Raw genomic sequence first — 19139 nt, forward strand, 5'->3', positions numbered from 1 at the left:
TAAAAAAAGAAAAAAGAAAAAAACGCAGAAAGAGAAATGATGAGACACAATACAAAACAACTCAAAAGAATATCACTGGAATGAAGGTTTATGACTGGGCAAGTGCTTTAGGACCTGCGTTAATATTAGAAAAGCTTTCCAGCGCTGGAGAGAACTAAGCGGGAAGGCCTGAAAACAGACGCGGAGGCTGCTTTGATTCCACTTCACATGCGAGTAAAACTGGGTTTGAGCGCCATTGATTGTCTGGAGCTGCTGTGCTGTTGGCGACTAACAACTAACTCTTGTTTGTATTTACTCTTGTATAATGTATGTTCATTTTTTGTGCTTCCTTGTCATTCGTTCATCATCTGCACTTTATTTTCGTGAAGCATTTGTTGCGCGTCAGCTGTGATAAACAGACATCCATTTCACTCTCATATTGCGTGTGTAACAGCGGCCAGCTAGTGAGAGTTGTTCAGGTAAACCACTGCACACTGATGACTGCTAGAGAATGCGGTGTTTAGCGTCATTATTAGTGCACTCGCCTTGCATGCCAACAGTGGACGGGTTGGGGTTCGAGACTGATGGGTGCAGGGTTGTTAGGATTGGAGAATGAGTTTTGGAGGCGGAGCAATGAAGAGAGGGTTGGGTTTGTTTGGGTTGAGTTTAAATATCAACAATGTCCAACAGCGTTGTTGAAAAAATACATACCCCACCTTTAAGTCTACAAGTGTGTATGGGTCCTACACAAGGGTTCCCTCTTGTCAAGATTTAATAGTTGGCAGATTTCAAATTGTATATGTTTCCAAGTGGTATAAATATACGATGTTTCTATTTTGTATTAAAAATGTTGAAATCTCCTCTCTTCTCGCGAGTGTGTTTTGGATGCGTGTACGCGACCAGAGAAGCCATTTTCACTGTACACAAGAGCTCCGTGTCGTAGTGCTTGCATCAATCTAGTTTAATGTGATATCATCATCTTTTCGGTAGATGCATTTGGATCGCATGTGTGACAAGTGAACCTCGTGGCAATTGGTAAAGGATTGGCCACTGCCGTATTCCAGTCTGTATTAACGTTTAAAGCTGCTGTCCGTAACTTTTTTGGTTAAAAATGATCCAAAAACAGATTTTGAGAATGTACATAACTAGCCAGTGTTTGAAAATATCTCCTTACCTTAGCCTGATTTACAATGGTAAGCTTGTAATAATGTTTTATAATTCGGGTGGTACTGGTGGGTTTTCGCGAGAAATTCGAGCATGTAGCCGTTCATCTTTGCGTCATTACGTCATGTCTGTATACATAAAGAAGGAGTCCCAGCTAGTAGGCTATTGCATGTGAGGCGGATCATTTATAGCCTTTTCTCACAGCAGCTGCAATAATTAAACTTATCATTTTGATGGCGGATTGTATGGTATGACAAATTAACGTTAGAGATTAGACTGTACAGACATTGAAATCTACAGATAACACTAATACACGCTAAAAACACAGTCACACAATGCTGATGTTCTTAACATTAACAATTTGAGAGCAAAGTATAAAAATAATAATAATTTGCACCGTTCGATATGATCCGAGGTAAGCGATCGTTAGATTTAATCACCATTGGCAACGCGATTTACTGTAATGTTTGTTTTTTCTCAGTTAGTCAGAACAAAAGTGGACAGACATGTCACTTACTTGTTCAGATGATATTTTCCGGTGAAAATTCTTATTTTGGTCATACTTCCACGACATTCTGTGAATCTGTACAGTATCCGCAGCAATGTGGTGACAGCAAGCATTAGATTCATCCGCACTAAGGAGCCATGCCGAGGCACAACACATGTAAAAATAATAATTCCGCATATAACTGCAATTGCAGGTTTCAAACAGAGATGGTGACAAAAAGGCATTTAAAAGGTATTTAAATGCCTGGAGGCAAGTAAAAAGGCAAGTAAAAGGTATTTTACTGTACTTCGTTGGGGGTTACATGTCCTAGTCTGAATTACATCTAGTTGATTGGAAGTGACACTAATCATTGTCTTAACTTATCTTTGCAACAATTGATTCTGTCATTTCTCAAATTGTGATTGCTTAAACTGTGGATAAGAGATTTTTTTTCTTTTTGTATGGTGTAATTAGTGAAATCTTCAACTATCCCAAATCTGTTTCTGTAAGCTTGATTATTCAAGTTTTGCTCCCATCGACCACTGTCACAATTTTTTTTGAACAGCAGTCAGATTAAATAAAAATCAGTATTGAAAAGCATAATTTTGCTTCCATTGTGTGTCTTTTATTTCCACCCGGTTACACATACTTCCAGGGAGTGCCTCATCAGCTGAACAGGTAAGAATGGGAATACTAACAGATAGCTTTCTCCAGGTTTTGTTGTTCTTGGTTGTTAAAGTGTAGCTGTCATGTGGGTTGTAACTAGGGATGCAAAGGGGCAGAAAATTTCCGGTAAATTTCCAGAAAGTTTCCAAAATTTCTTGAAAGTTTCCAAAAATCCTGGAAAGTTTCCACAAATTCTGGGAAGTTTCCAGAAATTTTCCTCCCCTTTGCATCCCTAGTTGTAACCAAGTAGGATTTAGGATTTTGGACTGCTCTGTATTTTGTTTTAATTATATTAATGTATCATATTGTCATGTTATGTCTAAGTTTGAGTTTAGTTTGTCCTGATTTTTTCCCTTTCTGTTTCCTTGGTTTTCATGTTTGCATTAGTAGAATGGTGATTCATTGTTTGATTAATTTGCCACACCTGTTTCTTGTTTTCTCCCCTTTGATTATTCTTTGTATATGTAGTCCTGAGTTTTAAATGTTCTTTGTCTGATCTCATCGTTGACTTGGACTTGGATGCAGTTTTACTCAGACTCGGGTGTTTGGGACTCGATAAATGTTCCCAAGTCCAACCAAGTCCAGGGATTCGGTGAAATATGATCAGGTCAGTACTGAATTGTTACAATTGTGTGTTTAAGTCTTATCCTGTTTATACAATCAATTCAGTACTTGTAAGCTGTCTAAGATGTGTTTCTGTGCACACACACTCACGCTCACTACCAAGAGCAGTGTTCCCTTATCATTCCTGATTTCTAACACGCACTCATATGCACTTCATATGTAAATTGCGAGAGCTTATTTTGATCAAAAATATCCATTAGGTCAAAAGATCTGAAAAACCTATACATTTACCCTCCCATAGACCGGTGGTAGACCGGACATAGACAGAAGTATAATGGCGAGCAAACAGAAATTTTAATCACATGCTCCTCCCTGCCCTCTCTACATTACGAGGATACATGCATGTGTTGTTTGTTTGGGAGCAGAGCTTGCATGGTCGGCTCTTGAGAGGGCTGACTTTGTTCATTCATAAAATATCATGCACTTTCAGGAGTTTTAGCTCTACTCCTGTTGGCTTTCTTTTCAAGGGAAGAAAGTCTTATGCAATAAAGAATCTAGTGGCTTGAATCTTGCGTTTGCTGAGGCAACGCATAGATTATGGGTCCGCATATATATTTATAATGAGCAGATGGAAGATTTTTCTTGCTCCTATGATCATGTGCAAACTAATTATGAGTTTGCAGTCTATGATTTTATGATTCTTTTTGTATATTAAAACTATTCTAATATGTATATTCAGCATGTCATTCAGACCGTGTATAGTTGTCTGGTTGTTTCTTGGTTGCATTTAATTTTGAGTAATTAAATGAAATATTTATCTGGCTTAAATAAGTTAAATTTACATTTACATCCGGCCAAAGAATTGAATCAGCATCTTGCCTTTATATGCACATAAACTTTAATGACATCCCGTTCTTAATCCGTAGGCTTTAATATGGAGTTGGCCCACCCTTTGCAGCTATAACAGCTTCAACTCTTCTGGGAAGGCTTTCCACAAGGTTTGGGAGTGTGTTTATGGGAATTTTTGACCATTCTTCTAGAAGGGCATTTGTGAGGTCCCAATACTTTTGGCAATATAGTGTATGTGAGGAATAATAAAGGATCTGTTCCCACAGTCTTTAGTCTCCGCTGGTCCCACCAAGCTCCAAGTCTCATTCATCACTGATGGTCACGCCCAGCTCCAAGTCTCCTTTTTCTCCACTGGTCCCTCTGCCAATGCCATCCAGTTCTTCTCCTCTGTGGTCTGATGACCTGTCACCATTTCTACTGTAAGATGCTTTAAAGTCTTTTGATTGGGTAAATACATTATGTTACATAGCCTATACCATAATTTAAAACTGCTAACTTCTGGTGCACTACTATTTTGGCCATGATTTTGCCATGTCATTACCCCTTTAACCCCTTCTGATGGACGTACCATTTCCATACACCCTATGGCTCCAAATGAACCATACATCTGCTTTGACAGTTATTCACAAATATCTTTGTATAGACAACTAAATTGATTAGGTGAACTGATTAACATTCTTTCAAATACTAAATAAATAAATGCAAACAGATAAGTGCTGTTTTGTACATTCCACATTCTTTGTAAAACCATGTATAACTATAGTGAGCAATCACATTCATTCATTCTAATGTTGTAGACTATACCTATGCCTAATATCACAGCTAAGCTAAACTACACTTACTATGATACAATTTGGTTTGGAATTTCCATGTTATAGCTTTCCACAAACTCAACACTCAGCAGTCACTCAACACAAAACAAAACATGTATTTGGACAGAGTATTATATCAATGGTTTCTCTGAATCATTACGGTAATCAGTCAGTACTATGGTATAGTATATCAAACTATAATGGAATACACCATCAACATACAGTGTTACCAAAGCGACAGCACATTCACATCCATACCGCAGGGTGGCGCTGTTGAGCTTCACTTCCTCGACTGTTGGAGCTGCTGTAATGCTGTCATTCTGACAGCCACACTTTCAGCTAAACTAATATATCATATTTACACAACAAAATCAAAAAACAGATGTCGGGAGCTGTGAGAAAGAGGTTTGCTGAAGATTACATTAGTCTGTTAGTGTGGTAACGGTTATTTATCAGTAGCGGTAACGTTAGTTGGCTAAAGTAGCTCAGCACAGCTTTGTTTACATTGCTAGTTCTGTTCAAGCAGCTCTCATAGTGGGTTTATGGCAGCATAGAAAAGCTTTGAAACTGCTAGATTACATCAGCGGCCTGGCATCATCATAACTGCTCAAATTTGGCTGAAAAAGTTTTATTTGTGCCTGTGCTACAACATCAGAATGGGTATGTGTTTACCCTGTCTGAGTGGAGCTGGGGATGATGTAGTAGTCACACCAGACCCTGTGAGTACTTTTAATACTTTTATTGTATTCATTTTCATTACATCTTTCACTGTGTTCATCTTTCAAGCGTTAACATTTCCTAAACAGAACGCCAGCTTGACTTCATAATAGCACTGAGTGACATTATGAATGTCACGTGAGAATAAAACGTTATTTGTTTGTTTGTGAAATACTCTCATTTAGTTATCCATAAATAGACGTTTTTTGTGGATTACTTCCTACTCTCTCACTTTTTGTTTTGAAAAAGACATCAGACTAATTTTTCAAATATCTTTGATAAACTAGAAATAAAATAATGTAACAAATTCCTGTTCTCAATATGAGCTCTTCGATTGTGCTATTGATAAGGTTAAGTCTGTTTTTTTACAAGGAGAAAGACTGGGGGGAATCAGCTGAAACTGTATGGAAACTGTTTAGAAAATGTTGAATGCTTTCGGTCTCTTGGAGTTTACTTTGACAATAAAATAACATGGAAAAACATATAAAGTATACCGTTTATGTGCAGGAAAGTAATAAATGTCATGAGATGTCTTTCAGGTTTAAAATGGGGAGCTAATTTTACAGCTTTGAAATATATTTATATAGCAATGATAAGATCAAGGATAGACTATGGCTGCACTGTGTATAGATCAGCATCAAAGTCTATGTTAGCAAAATTAGATATAGTGCAAGCTAGAGCTCTAAGAATTTGTTTAGGGGCGGTAAGAACCACACCAGTTTGTGCAATGCAGGTGGAAGATGGGGAAATGCCTTTGGGGTTACGCAGACTTCAGTTAGCAGCCAACTATTGGATTAATATTAGAGGGCATGGAGAATATTATCCAGTGAAAAATGTATTGCAGTTGAGTTGGGAGAAGGAGAAAGTATATAGAGAAAGCTTTGGTTGGACGAGACACCAGATAGCGAAAGATGTAAGAATATACAATAGAGAATTTGAGGAAACTGTAATATGGCCAATTAAACCAGTTTGGGTATTAGAGTGTCCAAAGGTAGATTTAGAGCTACTGAAGATCAGACAATGTGATTGGACATCTGATATAATAGAAGAATAACAGAGATATGGGGAGTATAAATATAAGAACTGTATTCAGATCTTTGAATCTAAAGAAGCAAATACAACTGGTTTAGGAGTTAGTGTGCCAAAGTGTAAAGTGGATATTATAAAAGAACATCTGATTATTTAAGTGTATATGCTGTAGAATTAGTTGCTATTTTAGAAGCAATAGAATGGATTGTAGAAAGTGGCGCCAGCAAGTTTTTAATATGTAGTGACTCTGTATCTGCTCTTTCGAGCATTAAATTAGGCACGACTAGAAACCATAAGGGCTTGATCTATGATATTTTATTTATTTATACAACTGCAGTTAGGCAGGGGAAGAATATTGCATGTGGGTTCCGGCTCATTCAGGTATTGCGGGCAATGAAAGGGCAAACAAGTTGGCAAAAATGGCAACTAAAAAGGAAAATGTTGAAATCAATATTAAGTTATCTAAATCAGAGGGAAAGAGCATAGTGTGGAAAGAAATAATGGACAAATGGCAGCAACAGTGGCAGAATGAAACAAAAGGGAGGCATTTATATTCAATATAAAGCAGAGTGGGTGTGTCAAGAGATAATGGTATGAGTAGGAGTCATTTTAAGTAGAATAAGAATGGGGCATAGCAATCTTAATAGCACTTTACATAATAGATATTATGGGGAAACACCCAACAGGAATGTGCACACAATGTCAGGAGTGTGAGACAGTTGAGCATGTTTTAATATCTTGTAGGAGGTTTATTCAAGAAAGACAAGAAATGATGACCCAGTTACAGAGTTTAGGACGGGTAGAGGAAAGTGTTAAAAGTATTTTAGCGTGTGCAGAGAAACAAAAAGGCAGGAAATATTTATTAGGAAAGAAATTAGAAGAAACTGGATTGGAGAAGAGAATATAGTGTAAAGGGAATTTAATACAGTAGGTGGCAGTAATGCAACAAATTGGATGCCAGCTGCGTAAAAACCCGAAGAAGAAGAAGGTTAAGTCTGTTTTTCCCTGCTTGTCTGTGTTGTCCATTTGATTTATTTATTTTTAATTAATATGTTTTTAAATCATGTCTATTTATAATTTTATTTATTTATTTTATTCATTCGTTCTTTGAACATGTGTTGGCTTTTCCTTCAATGTCTGCTACAATTCATTCAATAATAATAATAATAATAATAATATTTTAATATTTAAATTAAATTATTAATGTGTGTGTATATATATATATATATATATATATATATATATATATATATATATATATATATATATATATATATATATATATATATATATACATACTGTACATACATACATTAATAATTTAATTTAAATAATTTAAATACAAAGTATTAAAGGGTTAGTTCACCCAAAAATAAAAATAATGTCATTTATTACTCACCCTCATGTCGTTCCACACCCGTAAGATCTTCGTTCATCTTCAGAACACAAAATAAGATATTTTGATTAAATCCAGTGGGTCAGTGACGCCTACATAGGGAGCAGTGGTACTTCTTCTCCAACCGGGTCTCATGGGAGAGACGTACCCGTGGGCACATTTTCACGAGACACAAAATTACGTACCAACGCATACGTCTCGCTGCAGTTTTTGACTGAAACGAACGCTAGAGGCCGGTAAAACGTTAATAAGCGCTTTTCCTCATTTTCACACACGGTTTCGATGACGGTCATTGCTGTGAATGCAGGCTGAGCCATCGGATTTAATCAAAAATATCTTAATTTGTGTTAATTTGTGATTAACGAAGGTCTTACAGGTGTAGAACGACATGAGGGTGAGTAATAAATGACATCATTTTCATTTTTGGGTGAACTAACCCTTTAATTTAAAAATGAGTACAACTTTAGTTTTGCTAAGAAATGTATAAATAGACATAATATATTTTTGTAAAGACTTGGGTCTCACTTTTGTTATTTTTGGAGTTTGACAGATGTTTAGGTGATTTTTAAAACATGTATTTTTGACAGGAGACAAGGAGACGACAGCTAGCAGATGCTGCAGAGAAGAGACAGAAAGAGGTAAAGCTTTTGAAACTTTTTTCAAACATCAAAGTTAAACTTTGTGATTATATAGGGGAAAGTCTATATTTGAGATGCTATAACCATTTTCATCAGTTCAGTGTAACTTAAATAGTCCTTCATTCTGACAAACACATTTACAAGTACAAATATTCCAAAAAAATGCATTTATGAGGAATGAGTTTACAAACAACCACTTGACAATGAACACTTCAATGAAAAATTTCAAGCACTTTAGAAAAGAGGAACCTTTATATAGTTCCTAGAACTATTGGCTGAATTACCCGGATTTTGCCGTGTTCGTACCGCAGGAACTATTAAAGATTTTAGTTCTAGGATCTCATTTTGGGGGAAACTAAATTAGCTCCTACTTCAGAGTAGGGTATAACCCAGCACTATAGGAACTATCAGTGACGTAAGCATACGTTGATTGGTCAAACGCATGTCAAACACCAGCACCCGTCACTTTTTAAAAAGCTGTGTAAACATATTTACTTTACGAACATGGAAAACAGTGATAATGTCATTTACCTGTTGTCTGCAGGGTTGTGATCTTTTCTCTGCCTCGATGATATGTAATAGTGGAAGTTGTCATCGAAGATTTCGTCTCTTAGCCCCACTTTTGCTCTTTCAGTCACGTAAATTATGCGTTTACATTCCATCTCCGTTATCACGAAACCCACAACACAACAAACACAGCTCTGATCACAGCATCCTCCATCCACCGGTTTTTAGCGTTTGTAAATGCCGCGCTTAAAGGGTTAGTTCACCTAAAAATGAAAATAATGTCATTTATTACTCACCCTCATGTCGTTCTACAGCCGTAAGACCTTCGTTCATCTTCAGTACACAAATTAAGATATTGTTGATGAAATCCGATGGCTCAGTGAGGCCTCCATAGACAGCAATGCCATTCAAACTCTCAAGGTCCATTAAGGTTCGAAAAACATATTTGAAAAGGTTAATGTGAGTTCAGTGGTTCTATCTTAATATTATAAAGTGACAAGAATACTTTTTGTGTGCCATAAAAACAAAATAAAGAAATAACATTAATATGCGATTCTTAGTGCGATTATGTTTTTCTTTATGCGCAGCTTGTCAATGAAGTATGGCTACAAATGCTAATCCAGAGTCGCTTATAACGTACATTTGAAAAAGCAACACGCGTCAAACATCTTTCCATGCCTATTTATAAGCATTTATTAACATCTTGTCCAACAAAAGACATTTACACCCAACTCACTTCATAATGACAGTTGAGCATCTTTCTGTGAGATGATGTGGCTTCTTACACAGAATAAGGCAGTCGTGTGTTTATTAGTCATGTTTAATCAAAGCGTTTCAGTCTTCTGTTTATTCAGCTACAAGCGATATGACGCGTATATCTTTTCTGCGGCAGGGCATATTTGGAGTTTTTTGTGCAAGAGCGCCCTCTGGCTTTCAGATGGAGAAGCATTTAAACTACTGATCACAGAGCCATACAGCTCTGACAAGCTGCGCATTGCCACATCGCGTGCCGTTTAATCACGATAAATCGTGCAGCCCTACTCCAAGATTCATAATTTTAGTGAATGGTGGCCCGCATTTTGAAAAAAAAAAAATCCATCCGTAATCTAGTAATCCATACGGCTCCAGTGGGTTAAAAGCGGCACAGGGAGAGTGCCTTGCAACCATGGAGACATTTGTGAGAGACACTGTGTAATATCATTACGCCTGCTGCACCCATGGTACGGCAGCAAAGTTCCTTGATTATTACGCCAGAATGAGAGTATCCTAGCCATATCGGCCTAGAAAATCGCAACTTTTCATTTTCCATCGGTTTTAGTACACAATGTAACTACAGAAGAGTCAAGTTTTAAATAGGAAAAATATCGAAACTCTTTGGTCATTTTTGAGCGAGATGCTAACGGTCTAATCAGATTCAGTGAACTATGCTAAACTACAGTATGCTAAAAGTGGTACCACTAGACCCGGAGATCAGATTAATGGATTCGAAAACGGTAAAACTCAACTGTTTAACTCTAGGGGAGTTGGAAAATGAGCCTATTTTTTTAAAAAGTGGAGTGTTCCTTTAATAAAGGCCCTTTGAAGCAAAGCGTTGTGTTTTTGTAAGAAAAATAACCATATTTAAAACTTTATAAGTTCAAATATCTAGCTTCCGGTGGACTACTGTACGCATACTGCGCAAGTCGATTTGGGGGAGCTTGAGTGTGTTGCACAGCCCTATTTGTTTGAACTAAGCTTACAATACTCCTACATCCTGCGTCATATATATCACGTCACGGGTTACTCATTTGCCGCGAGTTGAGTTGCGCGGTATGCATACGGTCGTCCACCGGAAGCTAGTTATTTGAATTTATGAAGTTTTAAATATGGTTATTTTTCTTACAAAAATGCATCGCTTTGCTTCAAAAGGCCTTTATTAACCCACTGGAGCCGTATGGATTATTTGATTATCGATGGATGAGTTTTTTGTTGTTCAAAATGCGGCCCCCCCATTCACTACCATTATATTTTTAAAGAAGATAGTCATATACAGCTACTGTAGGATGGCTTGAGGATGAGTAAATCATGGGATAATTTTCTTTTTTGGATGAACTATACCTTTTAAGAGAAAGAAAACAAGGATCCTCACATTTGAGATCCTTTTTAAACACCCAGTGTTTTATAGTATAGTGATTTTAGTTTCCCCACATGTAATTGGAGGGCCGTTTTACTGTCTCTTAGAGGTTTAAGGGAAAGCATAGAACTACTAAAGCGGCACGGTAAGTACACATCCTCCTTCTACTGTCTACACACTTCTACAGCTGAAACACCATGACAAACATCTTCTGTGATGTCATAATGACTAAAGTGAGCTTGATTCTTACCAAAGTCCCTTTAAGACAAGTCATTTCACTCGGCGGCCATCTTTGAAACGCCTCTCGGGCATCTTGGGCATCATGCCCTATCTCTTTGAATGGGGAAACATCAAATTCTCCAAAACTGTTCGCCAACCTTACGATTACATTTCATATTTGAAATCACCAATGAAATCTGACAACAGCTGTCTTATAAATGTTTTATCCAAACGCTCGAATCATGACAAAAAAACTGTATTTTTTAGGCTGGATCAAGCTAATGCGCATGCGCAGACCTAAATGCGCGTCTCTTCTGCCATGTTTCAGAGGTGCGCGTCTGACTGTTTCTATAGAAACCGGTGCTTCTAACGGCTGCTGCAGTGACGCAATGACTTTACCAGTCGGCGATTGGCTCTTATTTAGAAGGCGGGACTTATTCCGCCATATTGCGTTACACTTTCTCCCATTCAAAACAATACGAGTGACACGTCTTGTGTTATTCTATAGTCTTTGTTCTTACTGCTGCTGTCATAATGCTTGTGGCCACACTGTTCTTTTTCACTGCTAGTGTAATCATGAAGAAAGTCCCATTACCTCTGTAGAATTTATTAGTGTTAAAAGTTTAATTCGTGAAATGTTTATTGTAACTATTTTGAGTTGGATGTGAGTCAGTGTGCGAGTTGTTAACAGAACAAAAGAACAAGAATTCACACTGATTTTGGAGCTTCTGCAGGACCACCACAACTATGATATACTAACATGATATACACACACAGTACTGTGCAAAGTCTTTGGCACACTAGTATTTATAAAAAAAATAAATAAAAAAAGTTACAAAGGGAGTGGTTGATCAGCTATTTTCGAAGGCTTGATTGTGTTTATGGGGTGCACTGTAACATGTTTTCATGTTTTTTAATAAAAAAAAAAACCTGCATTTTGCAAAACTGCAAACTGTATTTTTCACATATTTTACCTTTATTCTACACTGCTGTTTCCGTTCTCCTAAAAACGCTCTGTTAATACGCAATTATGTAACTGGCTAGCAGAGTTAAACAGTGTTGCCCTTTGTTTACGTCCTTGCTACAACATAAAAATAACGATAGAAACTATTAATGGAAAACACAACAAAGAATAAAACATACTCACAGGTTGTGGTAACATGTCAACAACACTCTACTACAACAACTCTTCCTCTTCTCTAAAGCAGCCCAACATATCCTCACCCCCTTTGTTGTGTGTTCCTGGGGGCGGGGTTTATGTACATTTTAGGGTTAGTGATGTCACTAACCCGGGAAGAAGCCTGTTGTAGTCCCTACCAGCCATTTGTTTTAGTCCTTAAACAGAGAATTCTTTAAAAGAAAATATCTCCCTTTGCATTAAACTTTGAGCGTCGTAACTTTGCAGATATTGTTTATGCTCAAACACACCAACTAAAGTTAAAAAAGTTAAATCATAATCAACCACCCCTTGTTCAGATTCACCTCTATAGACCTTATTCACAGCAGTGCCATACATCTCTTCAGTTTGTTGTACGGTTCTCTTCAGAATTAAAAAGAATTCCTTATAATTTACTCACCCCCATGTCATCCAAGATGTTTGTCTTTCTTTCTTCAGTCAAAAAGAAATTAAGGTTTTTGAGGAAAACATTCCAGGATATAGCAGACTTTAATGGTGACCAATGGGTTGAGGGTCCAATTTGCAGTTTCAATGCAGCTTCAAAGGGCTCTACACAATCCCAACTGGGTCTTATCTAGCGCAACATTCAGTCATTTTCTAAAATGAAAATTATATACTTTTTAACCACAAATGCTTGTCTTTCACTGCTCTGTGCTGCGCGTTACACAAGACCCCTATTCCTTGGCTGGGATTGTGTAGACCCCTTTGAAGCTGCTTTGAAACTGCAGTTTGGACCTTCAACCCGCTGGCCCCTGTTGGAAGGCCACTATTATGAAGAAAAATCCTTGAATGTTTTCCTCAAAAACCTTAATTTCTTTTCGACTGAAGAAAGTAAGACATGAACAAATTGGATGACATGGGGGTGAGTAAATTATCAGGAAATTTTAATTCTTAAGTGAACTAATCCTTTAAAGTGTTTTTGGATTGTTCTGCTGGCAAAACACTGCAGAGAAATTTCAGTAGACAAAAAACCCCAGGCAACATGAGCTGTGGAAATGTATAAGTGATCTAGGAGATTTATACAGCTTTTTACAGCGGATGCCATTGAAAACACGGTAAGTTTGTCCCTCACAGCTTTCATATCCATCATGGCTCTGCTCTGAATAAGGTCTATGATGTCATTATTGGCTAGTTAGTCAGGGCAGTTATTCTAGTGTCCAGTGTTATTATAGATTATAGAGTTTTAGTTTTTGCACACTCTGTACTCACATTTCCAGCTTATCTAAGGTGCACTATGATTCGGCACGTGAGCACTGAATAATATTGCACACTTCAACTACTAGTTAATGCTTTGATTCATTTGAAATATGCTATTGTTCTCACTGAATTAAGTATGGTGTGGTAGCTGTATTTTGTCTGATCTTTGTGTAGACTACCTACAGAGGTATCAAAAACCCAGAAGCCTTGGAGAGGAAAAAGAAGAAACAAGAAGAGACAGAGAAACAGACCATGAACTCTGTACCTTCTGGAGGTGGGGGACTAAAGGTAATTTAATTAATTTATTTATCCACTATCGCTTCAGTGGATTACTCATTTGGCGCACGTCGAATTGCGCAGTATGCGTATGGTTGTCCGCCAGAAGCTAGTTATTTTAATTGATAAAGTTTTAAATATGGATATTTTTCTTACAAAAATGCATTTATTATGCCTTTATTAACCTCCTGGGGTCATATGGATCACTTTGATTATGGATGGATGCATTTTTTTTTTTTCAAAATGTGGCCCCCATTCACAAGAATATTTTTAAAAATATCTCTGATTGTGTTTGTCTGAAAGAAGATGGTTATATACACCTAGAATGGCTTGAGGGTGAGTAAATCATGGGATAATTTTCATTTTTGGGTGAATTATCCCTTTAAGATGAAGAATTAAGTGTAAAACCCTTTAGTCTCCAGTGCCACCATTTTCCAGAACTGCAACCTACCTGGAGTCTCCAGAAGTGCAAGGTGTCATGACTTAGGTTAGGTAAAGAATCCTTAAAAATGACCCCCACTTAATATGAATCACAAGCTGAAGTGTTGTAAAATACATGCATACTGTTTTTTTATAAGCTTTATAGACAGACAGATTGAGAGGGACTCCGGAAGGACCAGCACCACATCCTCTTGTACCACTGTTTGAAGAATTTATCTTCCAGAATCTGGCAGTAAGTTTTGGATTTTGGATCTGCAAGATGGACTTTTTAGGATAGGAGATTGACTAAAAATGAACTCCCACACCTTACTGCCAGATTCTGGAAGAGAAATTCTTCAAACAGTGGTACAAGAGGACGTGGTGCTATATATTTTAAGTAATATTTGGTTTGGCCTTCTGAGTCGGACAGTCTTTTCTGAAGGTGAAGTATCTTATTTCACTGATATTTGATGTTAAATCCTCACTGACTAAAGAAAAGTAAGAGTATTTAGTGTTCTTTTCTCTTTCTCTCCAGTGGCAGGTTGGCTAACACAGGCTGAAGGGAAGATCACTGGTGTGTCTACATTGGGGATCAACCTTCATCTGCAGTATTTCCCGCTGACTTGAGAGATTCTGTAAACTCTGTGCTTTCTTTCTTATTTTGAAGTGTACACTAGCCAGGGGAGTTTGCGTAGAGACTGCCAAGCTCCTAATCCTCCAGGTCTTCTGATTTGCCAGAGTGCATTCAGGCCACGCCCCTTTAAATGCCAAGATGGGCTAGCTAGTGGGTTTCTGGGATAGAGATTTCATATAATGGTTTTTTTCACAACCTATTCCGTTCATGTTCATGCATCATTTTCACACACGCAGCTTTTGTACCAATGTGCTTTCTATTTTTGACATTGTTTACGAACCTAGACTCTGAGATCTGAATGTCATTTTAATACACATTTATACGACTGAAAAGCATGTTTTATATTGGATTTTGGATAATTTTGTGCATAGTTAGCCATTTATATTTATGCATCCGTTACCAGTGTGTTTTGGTTGTAAGCTCATAGTGCATTTTGCGATTTTTCAGGCCTGTACAGCATGTGGGAAATGTGTGATATTTAAGAGTGAAGTTAAACATGCAAATTAAGGATATTATGTCAGTTAGCACTTTCACTGCCTGTTGATTGTATGACTTGCTGTTCTTATGAACCAAGTTGAATGTGTATCACTTTATCTTATCAGACACCTCAATTTCTCACCCTTTCTGAAGGGCTTTGGTTGTCTTAAGTTAAGAAAATCTTAACTTACCACGTTTAAACTCAACATCCATATTTCTGGGCCATGCAATTGTGACTTTAGACATGGGATTCTACTTTTCCGTTAGGTAGCAGCCTGAGCTATTGTGATTAGTGTGAAATATATTGTACCTATAGGAACTCTGAGTGAACGCTTCATATTGCCTTTGATGCATTTCTTTTTAAGAAATGGTTTTCAGTTATGCTCATAAGTTGTTACCTCTGCCTACAGCAATCACAGTCAATGCTTGTGACAGGGAAATAGAATTGCACCAAATAATTAACAGAAATATCTTCCCAGGTTTCTTTCAGAATGGGTTATTGCAGGTTTATACACTAGGACCCATTTTTCAATAGTTAGGCCACTTTTTCAAAACACTTAATACAGTGAGCACAACATTAAATTCCATTTCCAAATTTGCATTTTTCAAATACCATCAATTATTTTTTTTTTTTAACACAAACACCACTGAAACTCTATATACCTACAGGCCAATTTGCACATGCTTACATACTTTTTCCTAAACTGTTTAAATTCAAAACCTAACAAAGCTGTTTTTGGTAGTGTTTTGGTAGTTTTACTGCGTTTTGGATGAAATTCACTGTTTTGCCGAGTTAAAAGTTTGTAAATATGACTGTGTGAAGAGTTTTAAAAAAGTGACCTAAGTATTAAGAAATGGGTCCTAGCGAATGTAAAAAACTAACATATACACACTGTATAACATTAATACAATAAATCAGATGAAGTATTGCAATGTTTATGTTTAACAGTAGAGGGCAGTGGCATATCTTTGATCAGGAACTGTTTTAGAAGCACAACTGCAAAGCTGTTGCTTAAATAAAGATTGTGTGTTTGATTAAACAACCTTTTTTATTTGTTACTATTTTATTTGTTTTACTTGCACTATACTGGAAAAACCTCTCAGTGCTCTGCTCACTTCATTAGTTAAACCTTGATTCAACAAAGTGCTGGAAATACATCCTTGAAGCTTCTGGCCCTTGTTAACCAGACATCATGCAGTCACTGCAGATTTTTTTTATTGGATGGACCACTGGATTACACTGAACTCATGTTTAAGTTTCCTCTTCTTTGCTGACTTGAAAGGTTTAATGTGATCTGCGTTCAGGTATGTTCTTCTGCGAAGCTTCCAGTCTGGCTATTCTCCTTTGACCTAGAACTGTCGCTCACTGGATGAGATCAGCAGTTTCTAAAACCACCATTTCAAGGTCACAGTCTTCTACATCACATTTCTTCCTATTGTGATGTTTGGCAAGAACAACAGCTTAACCACTTGATCATGCCTTTATGCTTTTATGGCTTCAGGGTCTATTCATCTGCATGATTGGCTGATTAGATTCCATTCTCCAAAAGAGCAAGGCCATCACAGTCAAGTACAATAAATGCCTGAAAATATATATCATGACATCAAAAGAAGATAATAATAATAATAGCCCCATAAAAAAAATCATTAATATTGTCAGCAAATGAAGCAATTACGGGAACAGCCACCAGGGTAGAAGTGAATATTTGAATTCATCCAGCGATTTCATTTGTCAAGATCGAATGTATAAGGTTATTACACAAAAGAAAAGAAAATGGTATACACATAAAACAACCTAGATTCTGTTTTCCAGTTCCCTTGGTATCTTAGTTATACATTATCAAACTAGCTGATCTACACTGTCATTTAGTTAGTTTTAGAAGCCAATGGAAGTTCCTTGTGGCGTCTACAACGACGAGCCAGTGAGCTGTGCTTCAAAGTTACATTAAAAGTCATTGTTTCATTAGTACATTTCTTCTTTACTTCTTGCTTTTGTAGTGGGCCGCCACTACCAGGTAGCTGTCAGGCGCGAGGTCTTTGATGTTTGGAGATTTGCCAGAGATGGGCGAGATCTTGCCTTCCACGCGAGAGATCTGGAGCATGCGACATGGGTCATGCTTTAGCAGGTAGCTCTCAAACGTCTCCCAGCCTCCACCAACACGCACCATCACATGTTTATTATGCAGCATCTAGGGAGACAGAGAAAAAGACTTTTGAGATACACATCTCTAGGTTGGATTTTGGGAAATAGTGCTTCAGTAAGTGTACATTGAATGTACACTCGAATTCAGAGTGGATTATGGGTATAAAGTAGTGAACGAATGTAGGGAATGAAGTCGTTTACTCAGAATTCTTCGGACACCACTACAATATGGCTGACACCCAATATAGTGCACTATATAGTGGATAGAGAGCAGATTTGGACACAGCTTATGACTCCCTTGAGAACTGAGGTTTGTCACCTCAACAGGAACGCAAGACTGCATGTCAATTTAGTTGAATAGGACTGCACACATGTATTATAATGGCTAAGCATTTGAATCTGGCAATTTTATGTCACAAATAGGTTTACATGATTCATTAGCCTCTGACGCTAAGGGCTGCAGTATTTTCCTTCCAGCTGGTACAAGATAGCTGTGCAGTTAAACCTCACTCCCCTGGCATCAAGAGGCATGCTAGCAACTGTCAGTAGAGACTGCTGTGACCTGGATGGAGGTGAGAGTAACATTAGCGACTTATGCTAGGGGCTCCAAGTTAGGTGTCTAAGTTAGGGCACCTAACTCCCATGCCAATTATTGATGGTTCAAGCCCTGTTCTAAGCGGGCAATGCGGAAGCAGTTACAGTGGTGCCGTGACCCAGATGAGGATGGGTGTAACAGGCCAGCTGATGCAAGGTAGCTGTGAAGGTAAATCCCACTCCTGGTCAAAGATTGCAGGCTAGGGTGAGCAGTCTTAACGTCTTTGTTAGCATGCTCGATTTCCATGCCGGCTATTGCAAGTTCAAGCCCCCCTCGGAGCTGGCCAATCAGCATATGCAAGTACATGTACTCGTACACTTAGGGGCTCAATTTTAAGCATGTCAGAACATGTTAAGTTGGACTGCACACTTGCAAAGCACTGGTGTGTGGAAAAAGTTTTGGGCCTAATCCTGGTATTTATGAAAGCTCATTTGGAGAAAAAAGTCTTTGCCATCAAAATCCTTTAACACCTCCAGTGGCGTAATCACACCCTTTTATTGGCTATCTGTCACCTGCGGATCCCACTGTGAAACTCCCTCTAGGCAAAGAGACGTGTGAGACCCTGAGACTGAAGGAGAAGAGAGGCTGCATTTTCTGCAAATTATTTTTTCAGCTGCCTACATTCCCCAGAGTCTTATCCTCATCTATTATTACCTTAGATCATCGTATCAAGACAGTTCCTAAACAGAAAGAATTATTATTAACAGAAAGTAGTATTAATTTAAGCAGTCTCAGGCTGCATTTCCATGGACCACCATAATCTGTTCACTGCCCATCTGATGCATTTCAGGCACAAAATGGTTGGTTGGATCTGGTTTTCAGCAGATCTGATTGACTGAATTTGGTATCAACTATTTCATGAACACCTGTCCCTGAATGGAGCATAAAACCAACAATGGTCACTTGTCGTCAGATAGTCTCTTGCTATTCTTGGCGAAGATAAGCTGCAAAGTGCTGATAGTCATACGTCTGGCTACTGGAGACTGGCTAATGTTTTGCTGGCTTGGCCACCATGATGGGCCCCTGCTTAATGTAAAATAAATTATGTATTTTTTTGCTGTAATTAGGGGAAAATTACTG

The 19139-nt window shown here is 37.8% G+C and overlaps 2 protein-coding genes across 3 annotated transcripts in view; one reads left to right on the forward strand and one right to left on the reverse strand.

Moving 5' to 3' along the window:
* Positions 1 to 4753: 4753 nt before the first annotated feature.
* Positions 4754 to 16364, forward strand: LOC125247127 (small VCP interacting protein). Of its 2 annotated transcripts, XM_048158333.1 has the most exons (4): positions 4763 to 5240; positions 8251 to 8301; positions 13689 to 13802; positions 14746 to 16364. In XM_048158333.1, the coding sequence occupies exons 1-4, from the start codon at positions 5178 to 5180 to the stop codon at positions 14758 to 14760; spliced, it is 243 nt and encodes an 80-aa protein (XP_048014290.1). In that variant the 5' UTR covers positions 4763 to 5177; the 3' UTR covers positions 14761 to 16364. The 2 variants fall into 2 exon arrangements, with proteins under 2 accessions (XP_048014289.1, XP_048014290.1); XM_048158332.1 differs by lacking the exons at positions 13689 to 13802; positions 14746 to 16364 and adding an exon at positions 8846 to 9167 and having other exon boundaries at positions 4754 to 5240.
* LOC125247113 (growth arrest-specific protein 2) overlaps positions 15957 to 19139 on the reverse strand; it is a 63204-nt gene continuing 60021 nt past the window's right edge. The window contains 1 exon segment of the mRNA XM_048158317.1: positions 15957 to 17510. Within this exon segment, the coding sequence (XP_048014274.1) occupies positions 17301 to 17510 (210 nt within the window). The 3' untranslated portion in view covers positions 15957 to 17300.

Source organism: Megalobrama amblycephala, linkage group LG15 (genome assembly GCF_018812025.1).
Source record: "Megalobrama amblycephala isolate DHTTF-2021 linkage group LG15, ASM1881202v1, whole genome shotgun sequence".
NCBI classification, from domain to species: domain Eukaryota; kingdom Metazoa; phylum Chordata; class Actinopteri; order Cypriniformes; family Xenocyprididae; genus Megalobrama; species Megalobrama amblycephala.